The sequence below is a fragment of the Homarus americanus genome, unplaced genomic scaffold (assembly GCF_018991925.1).
Source record: "Homarus americanus isolate GMGI-L3 unplaced genomic scaffold, GMGI_Hamer_2.0 scaffold54305, whole genome shotgun sequence".
Classification (NCBI taxonomy): Eukaryota; Metazoa; Arthropoda; class Malacostraca; order Decapoda; family Nephropidae; genus Homarus; species Homarus americanus.
In genome coordinates, this window is record NW_024742296.1 from 2,938 (window position 1) to 12,246 (window position 9,309).

General features: G+C 43.6%; 1 protein-coding gene across 1 annotated transcript; it reads left to right on the forward strand.

Annotated features, from left to right (window-relative positions):
- Positions 1-1,064: 1,064 nt before the first annotated feature.
- LOC121876725 lies at positions 1,065-2,306 on the forward strand (the record flags this gene model as incomplete). The annotated part of the gene is given in 4 exon segments (XM_042382081.1): positions 1,065-1,273; positions 1,644-1,870; positions 2,007-2,148; positions 2,268-2,306. Coding segments are annotated over 4 exon segments (478 nt in total), but the record flags the coding sequence as incomplete, so codon positions are not given.
- Positions 2,307-9,309: the final 7,003 nt, after the last annotated feature.

The following is a 9,309-nucleotide window of genomic DNA, read 5'->3' on the forward strand; positions in this document are numbered from 1 at the left end:
TTGGCGGCACTGGGAGATGACGTGGGCGGCGACAGCGGAGGTCGTGGCTCTGGTAGTGGCTCGCACAGGTAGACCAAGGTACCTGTAGGTGCGTACTTGATCGATGTCTTGTCCTTGCAGAATCAGTGGTGTCTGACGCCGGAAGCGTGAGATGAACTTGGTTTTAGTGTGTGAGATGACTAGCCCGAGTGTTTGACAGGTCCGGGCGAACGTGGAGAGTATAGGTTGTTCATGTTGCACTGTAGTAATTTGGAGGAGGATATCATCAGCGTAGCTTATGATGTGACCGTCTAGGGCTCGCTCAGCAAAGATGACGTTGAGACGGCAGATGGCGTTCATGAGAACATTGAAGAGTGTAAGGGCTGAGTACACCTCCCTGAGGCGTGCCAAGATCAAGGTCCCTGATCATAGAGTAGTGGCCCTGAAGACGGACACGGGCCTGTCGATGGGAGAGGTAGTCAGCAATCCACGTGAGGAGTTTGCCCTTCACATCCATGTGAACGAGGCCCTCAAGGATCACTTCACTGTTGGCTTTATCAAAAGCACCCTTGAAGTCGACGAAGAGGGAGGTTTTGGCGGAGGTGTTTGCCATGTAGTGAGCGATGCAGTGAGCAGTGCTCTTTCCGGGGCGAAAACCATAGAGGTCAGGGTGCAGGTGGGCTTCAATTTTCCAGTGGAGGCGGTGGAGTATGATGCGCTCCATCATCTTTGAGAAGCAGGAGATGAGGGATATTGGACGATATTCATCTTGTCTGCCTGGTTTAGGGACTGGGATGGTGGTGGCAGTCTTCCATGAGTGAGGCAGCTGATAGAATGACAGAAAGAAACAATGATAAAACTCGTGCGCTCACCAGGGCTCGAACCTGGGACCTTCTGTGTGTTAGACCCACTACACCATGAGCACTTAAATTAGGTCTCCAAGGTCTATAATTCTTAGAAAATGGTATAATTACTAATACTATTCTAACCTAACCTAACGTAATCCTAACCTAACCTAAACCAACCTTGGAAATATACAGAGAGAGAGAGAGAGAGAGAGAGAGAGAGAGAGGCAGCAACTGGGAAAACCTATGAAGCAAGACGTGTGTGTGTGTGTGTGTATGTGTGTGTGTGTGTGTGTTTTACCATCATACAGTAGTTGTGACAGAGGCAGTAAAGAGGTCGGATTGTGGTAGTAGTAGTGGTGGTAGTTGTGGTTGTAGGATGGAGGTGGTTGTAGTGGTGAAAATACTCTGTTTATTAAGTGTTTCATACACCGCATCTGCTGAGCATAGTAAGTATTTGTTGATATACATACATACATACATACGTACATACATAGACATACATACATACATATACGCACACAAACACCCATCTACCAACCCACAGAAACCTAACCTAACCTAACCTAACCAAACCAAACCTAACCAAACCAAACCAAACCAAACCAAACCTAACCTAACCTAACCTAACCTAACCAAACCAAACCAAACCAAACCTAACCAAACCTAACCTAACCTAACCAAAACTAACCTAACCAAACCTAACCAAACCTAACCAAACCTAACCTAACCAAACCTAACCAAACCAAACCAAACCTAACCAAACCTAACCTAACCAAACCTAACTCAATTTCTCACCAATTAAAACACTTCCAACAGACTGCTCCAAGTGGGTGACAACAGGAGTGGATGATACCTGGTCAGGACACCAATTTGAAGCGCCAGTACCTACTTACCTGTACTTTCGAGGGCAGGAAAGTGAGGCAGTAACTAATCTACATATATGGTATTATAAGAATCACTCAGAACATTTCCTCACCACTCAGAAGTTAATTTATAAGATCTCAGGTAATCAGGTCTTTCACATGGCTACAATCAGATCACAGGTGAGTTTGTTGTAAATAAGTTATGATTGATATAAAATTCTTTGGTGTTTAATTTATATGTGGATGTATGTATGTATGTATGTATGTATGTATGTATGTATGTACAGTATGTGTACCTCTCTCTCTCTCACCACAGAACCACCACAACACGACAAGAGCCCAGCTGTTTATCAATCCTCAACACCAATTACTCCTGGGTCAAGGGTCGTTACATAGTTTGATCGTAACAAGCAATTCGACTGTCTTATGGCGAGGCTGTTACCAACCGGATCTATATGGTAAGCGTTTGTTTGTGTCTCTCTCTTTCTTAATTACTCCACAAGTTTAATTACCACAACTAATGACTCCACCTTAACTACAGCCTACACCTACAATAAATTCTACTTCTATATTACAGGTACAAGCCCAGGTGCTACATGCACAGGTACAAGCCCAGGTACTACATGCACAGGTACAAGCCCAGGTACTACATGCACAGGTACAAGCCCAGGTACTACATGCACAGGTACAAGCCCAGGTACTACATGCACAGGTACAAGCCCAGGTACTACATGCACAGGTACAAGCCCAGGTACTACATGCACAGGTACAAGTTTATCATTAGCCAATATCACAGTCGAGTTGGCAATCTCATTTGTAATAATTGTCATTGTTTAGCCTGAATGATTTACTACAAGAAATACCTGTAGGTGAGTTGTTATTATTATTATTGTTATTATTATTATTATTATTATTGTTGTTGGTGAAAGTGACAAGAGAAAGTTGCTGATTTATGACGTCATCACTTAAGGGTACCAAGTGCTCATGGTGTAGTGGGTCTAACACACAGAAGGTCCCTGGTGAGCACAAGAGTTCTATTATTGTTTCTCTTGGATTCTTTATCTCTCTCTCTAACTATCTATCTATCTTTCTGTCTTTCTCTGTCTTCTCGCTCTCTATTTATATATCTATCTCAATATCTCTCTTTCTCTCGCTTTCTTTCATTCTTTATTTCTATCAGTTTCCGTGTGAAGGAATACAAGTATTTCCGTTTTCTTTGATCTACATAACTTGGTATTAAAGAAAATGTGTCTTCCTCTATTATAAATATATGCAGGAGTAACTAACCTATTCCTTTAAAATAATAATTATTAAATTTCCCCATTATTGATTACCATGAACACGTAATAATAATACTAAATTCCTCGGAAAATTTTGTTGATGAGAAACTTAACTGGAGAAACCACATACAAGCCATTCACAGTAAAATCAATGAACAGTGACGTATCATGTATCACAGTCGACAGTCACTCACTCTCACAGCAATGAAAGAAATCTATCAATAACTTGCTTGACAATAATTACTTCCAGTTCCGGAATAATCAGAGATACAACTTAAGGCCCCCAGAGCTACTAAGACCACCCCCCATGCGCTCCTCTCAGTCCCAGACCTCCATAAAACATCACGGTGTGAAGGTGTGGAACAACTTGCCCCCACCCACCCCAGCAAAGACTAGGCTCCCTTCCTTTAGATCATCTCTAACAAAATATCTATTGTCTAAGTATTAATATTTCTTGTAACACCTACTATATTTACAGTACCTGCTTTTATTGTACCACCAAATCCGTTTTATCGGAAATTATCATGTAAATAAATAAGTAATTACCATGGCAATAAACATAATTGCCAACTAGACATAATCCTGACAGCTCTGTCCTCATGTTCAACCATATTACTGTACGACCCAGGATGTACTGCTCCCCCATTATACTTAGGTTTTTAAATTCCACTCTAATATATATATATATATATATATATATATATATATATATATATATATATATATATATATATATATATATATATATATATATATATATATATATATATATATATATGTATGTATAAATATATATATGTATAACACTATGAGATGTTCTTATTACCACCATGCTATTGTACTATTCCAGATGATACTAAATGTTCCATAATACTTCCTTGAGATAAATGTATAGTATATATCAGGGGCCTTAAAGAGAGCTCAGGTTCTCAACTGACTCAGCCATGTTAATATTGTTATTATTATCCACTGTATCTGTGTTTGTCTGGCCAAATAAACTGTTACAAATCAAATCAAAATGACTGAGGAAGGAGGGCTACTTGGGGAAGGACTATTTTAGACTGGGGAGGACTATTAATGGTTGGGGAAGACTATCAAGGGTTGGGGAAGACTATCAACGGTTGGAGAAGACTATTAATGGTTGGGGAAGACTATCAAGGGTTGGAGAAGACTATTAATGGTTGGGGAAGACTATCAAGGGTTGGGGAAGACTATCAAGGGTTGGGGAAGACTATTAAGGGTTGGGGAAGACTATCAAGGGTTGGGGAAGACTATCAAGGGTTGGGGAAGACTATTAAGGGTTGGGGAAGACTATTAAGGGTTGGGGAAGACTATCAAGGGTTGGGGAAGACCTATTAAGGGTTGGGGAAGACTATCAAGGGTTGGGGAAGACTATTAATGGTTGGAGAAGACTATTAATGGTTGGGGAAGACTATCAAGGGTTGGGGAAGACTATTAATGGTTGGGGAAGACTATTAATGGTTGGAGAAGACTATCAAGGGTTGGAGAAGACTATTAATGGTTGGGGAAGACTATCAAGGGTTGGAGAAGACTATTAATGGTTGGAGAAGACTATTAATGGTTGGGGAAGACTATCAAGGGTTGGGGAAGACTATCAAGGGTTGGGGAAGACTATCAAGGGTTGGAGAAGACTATTAATGGTTGGGGAAGACTATCAAGGGTTGGAGAAGACTATTAATGGTTGGGGAAGACTGTCATGTCCTGTTGGCCTGAGACACACCTGAGAAGGGTGTTTGAGTACCTCTCACTATCATGTCTTGTTGGCCTGAGACACACCTGAGAAGTGTACCTCTCACTATCATGTCCTGTTGGCCTGAGACACACACACTGAGGAAAGGTGTTTAGAGTACCTCTCACTATCATGTCCTGTTGGTCTGAGACACACCTGAGAAGAATGTTTGAGTACCTCTCACTATCATGTCTGTTGGCCTGGGGCACCTGAAGATGTTTAGTACCTCTCACTATCATGTCTGTTGGCCTGAGACACACCTGAGAAGGTGTTTGAAGTACCTTTCACTATCATGTGTGTCCTGTTATTTCAGGCTTTTTCCCAAGGGTGTTTGAGGATTACCTCTCACCATCATGTCCTGTTGGCTGAGAACTTACACCTGAGAAAGTGTTTGGGCTCTCACTGCTCCATGTCACGGCGGCCCTGGGAACACACCTGAGAAGGGTGTTTGAGTACCTTTCACTATTATGTCCTGTTGGCCTGAGACACAGCTGAGAAGGGTGTTTGAGTACCTTTCACTATTATGTCCTGTTGGCCTGAGACACACCTGAGAAGGGTGTTTGAGTACCTCTCACTATCATGTCCTGTTGGCCTGAGACACACCTGAGAAGGGTGTTTGAGTACCTTTCACTATTATGTCCTGTTGGCCTGAGACACACCTGAGAAGGGTGTTTGAGTACCTCTCACTATCATGTCCTGTTGGCCTGAGACACACCTGAGAAGGGTGTTTGAGTACCTCTCACTATCATGTCTTGTTGGCCTGAGACACACCTGAGAAGGGTGTTTGAGTACCTCTCACTATCATGTCCTGTTGTACACATGTTCTACAATATTGGGGTTGTAATAAAGTATTCAGCAATAGTTTAAATACTTATATCTCATTCTGTAAGATATTTATGTTTGGGGAACATCATGGTCAAGTGTATACAGTTATACTGCCCTTTAATTGGTCACTTAATACTAGGGTTTACTTCTTAACTTAGGGTCGCTGCCACCAGACCGCAGGACAGTATGTGTAGTTGTTCTTTGGGGAGCTGGCAAAGAAGTCTAGCAGTGTGAGTTTAGTCTAGCAGTGAGAGTTTAGTCTAGCAGTGTGAGTTTAGTCTAGCAGTATGAGTTTAGTATAGCAGTGTGAGTTTAGTCTAGCAGTGAGAGTTTAGTCTAGCAGTGTGAGTTTAGTATAGCAGTGTGAGTTCAGTTTAGCAGTGTGAGTTCAGTTTAGCAGTGTGAGTATAGTCTAGCAGTTGAGTATAGTCTAGCAGTGTGAGTTTAGTCTAGCAGTGTGAGCTTGGTCTAGCAGTGTGAGTATAGTCTAGCAGTGTGAGTATAGTCTAGCAGTGTGAGTTCAGTTTAGCAGTGTGAGTATAGTCTAGCAGTGTGAGTTTAGTCTACCAGTATGAGTTTTAGTGATATAGCAGTGTGAGTTTGAAGTATAGCAGTGTGAGTTTAGTATAGCAGTCAGGTTTTGATCTAGCAGTATGAGTTTTAGTATAGCAGTGTGAGTTTAGTATAGCAGTGTGAGTTTAGTCTAGCAGTATGAGTTTAGTATAGCAGTGTAATTTAGTCTGAGGTGTGAGTTTAGTCTAGCAGTGAGTTTTAATAGTCTAGCAGTGTGAGTTTGATCTGCTTGGTATGAGTTTGATCTAGCAGTGTGAGTTTGAGTCTAGCAATGTGAGGTTGTTAGTCTGGCAGTATGAGTTTAGTATAGCAGTGTGAGTTTAGTATAGCAGTGTGAGTTTTAGTCTAGCAATGTGAGTTTAGTCTAGCAGTATGAGTTTAGTATAGCAGTGTGAGTTTAGTATAGCAGTGTGAGTTTAGTATAGCAGTGTGAGTTTAGTCTAGCAGTATGAGTTTAGTATAGCAGTGTGAGTTTAGTATAGCAGTGTGAGTTTAGTCTAGCAGTATGAGTTTAGTATAGCAGTGTGAGTTTAGTCTAGCAGTGTGAGTTTAGTCTAGCAGTGAGTTTAGTCTAGCAGTGTGAGTTTAGTCTAGCAATGTGAGTTTAGTCTAGCAGTATGAGTTTAGTATAGCAGTGTGGGTTTAGTATAGCAGTGTGAGTTTAGTATAGCAGTGTGGTTTAGTCTAGCAGTATATGAGTTTAGTCTAGCAGTGAGTTTAGTCTAGCAGTGTGAGTTTAGTCTAGCAGTATGAGTTTAGTATAGCAGTGTGAGTTTAGTCTAGCAGTGTGAGTTTAGTCTAGCAATGTGAGTTTAGTCTAGCAGTATGAGTTTAGTATAGCAGTGTGAGTTTAGTATAGCAGTGTGAGTTTAGTATAGCAGTGTGAGTTTAGTCTAGCAGTATGAGTTTAGTATAGCAGTGTGAGTTTAGTATAGCAGTGTGAGTTTAGTCTAGCAGTATGAGTTTAAGTGATATAGCAATTAATGAGTTTAGTATAGCAGTGTGAGTTTAGCAGTATATGTAGTATGAGTTTAGTATAGCAGTGTGAGTTTAGTCTAGCAGTGTGAGTTTAGTCTAGCAGTGTGAGTTTAGTCTAGCAGTGAGTTTAGTCTAGCAGTGTGAGTTTAGTCTAGCAGTGTGAGTTAAGTATAGTGTAGTGGAATTCTCCCCTACAAACGCTGTTTGTCGCTGCCTAGCCGACCCCACCAATTCCCCAGTGTATGCCTCGTGGTCTGGGTCAACCAGCGCCGCCATACATCACGGAGCGGGGGTCAACTACTAAGCCACGCCAACCCCCGCTATTTAAGACCTGACCTCGTGGTGATCTCTCTCTCTACCTACACCAACCGGCCAGCAACACCTCCTCCTGCCTGGCGGTCCTTGCTCTTCCGCCTGCCTGGCGGTCCTCTCTCCCGCTGGCGAGCATGGCGACCCACAAGCTGTCCTTCTCTGAGCGTCCTCACCAACCAGCTCTCTCTACATCACGCTTGTAACCATGCTGCCTTCCCAGCACCAAGCTGCATTGTACACCCAATACAACATGTATATAGAGAGCACATTGTGAGTTTCCTTTCTCCATTCCATCCTGAGTGTGAACCAAACAATCTCATACCCCACAAATGGTGACTCCCAGAGATTCGCACTCACACAGGATGGAGGAGAAACTGATCACGCTCCCAGTCTTCAAGCAACATGGAAGACTGGCTTATCCACCCAGAAGCAGCTCTCATCGGCTCTACAGCTACTGTCTCTACACCGCAGGTTAGACACCCTAGAGCAGCTCTGCTACTCTAAGCAGACAGTCGCTCCTCTTCCGACCCCAGCACACCCGTCCTGCCTCAGCGCCGACCCCGGCCCAGCAGTAACCCCTGCCGCCCCTGATGCGGCCTCTGTTCCTGAGTGCGGACCCACACACCCCTCTTTTCTCCCTCAGGTACTCCCTGCTACTGTCCTGCACCCTGCTGCTGTCGTGGACCCAGCTGCTGTCACGAGCTCTCATCCGCTTCTGCTGACGCAGCCCCTGCTCCTGACCAAAGGCCCACACACCCCAGCAGGCTCATCTGGCGACTCTGTACCTGCCGTGAGGGAAGAACAAAATTCATCGCCTCCACACACCCTTTTTCTCCCTCTCTTCTCCCACAGATAGTGTGTATATAGACAGTTGTATCCAGCGACCGGCTCATCCACGCCATCGCCGTTGTCTTACATGAGGCATGCACCGCCCGTTCTGCCTCACATGTGCTAAGCAACCCTGCAGACAACAAGTCTCCTACACCGCCTGGAGGGAAGGGGGAGTATTGTAGTGAAATTCTCCCCTACAAACGCTGTTTGTCGCTGAGTAGCCGACCCCACCAATTCCCCAGTGTATGCCTCGTGGTCTGGGTCAACCAGCGCCGCCATACACCACGGAGCGGGGGTCAACTGCTAAGCCACGCCTACCCCCGCTATTTAAGACCTGACCTCGTGGTGATCTGTCTCTCTCTCTCTACCTACACCAACCAGCCAGCAACACCTCCTCCTGCCTGGCGGTCCTCGCTCCTCCGCCTGCCTGGCGGTCCTCTCTCCCGCTGGCGAGCATGGCGACCCACAAGCTGTCCTTCTCTGAGCGTCCTCACCAACCAGCTCTCTCTACATCACGCTTGTAACCATGCTGCCTTCCCAGCACCAAGCTGCATTGTACATCCAATACAACATGTATATAGAGAGCACATCGTGAGTTTCCTTTCTCCATTCCATCCTGAGTGTGAACCAAACAATCTCATACCCCACAATAGCAGTGTGAGTTTAGTATAGCAGTGTGAGTTTAGTCTAGCAGTGTGAGTTTAGTCTAGCAGTATGAGTTTAGTATAGCAGTATGAGTTTAGTATAGCAGTGTGAGTTTAGTATAGCAGTGTGAGTTTAGTATAGCAGTGAGTTTAGTATAGCAGTGTGAGTTTAGTATAGCAGTGTGAGTTTAGTATAGCAGTGTGAGTTTAGTCTAGCAGTGTGAGTTTAGTATAGCAGTGTGAGTTTAGTATAGCAGTGTGAGTTTAGTATAGCAGTGAGTTTAGTATAGCAGTGTGAGTTTAGTCTAGCAGTGTGAGTTTAGTATAGCAGTGTGAGTTTAGTATAGCAGTGTGAGTTTAGTATAGCAGTGTGAGTTTAGTATAGCAGTGAGTTTAGTATAGCAGTGTGAGTTTAGTATAGCAGTG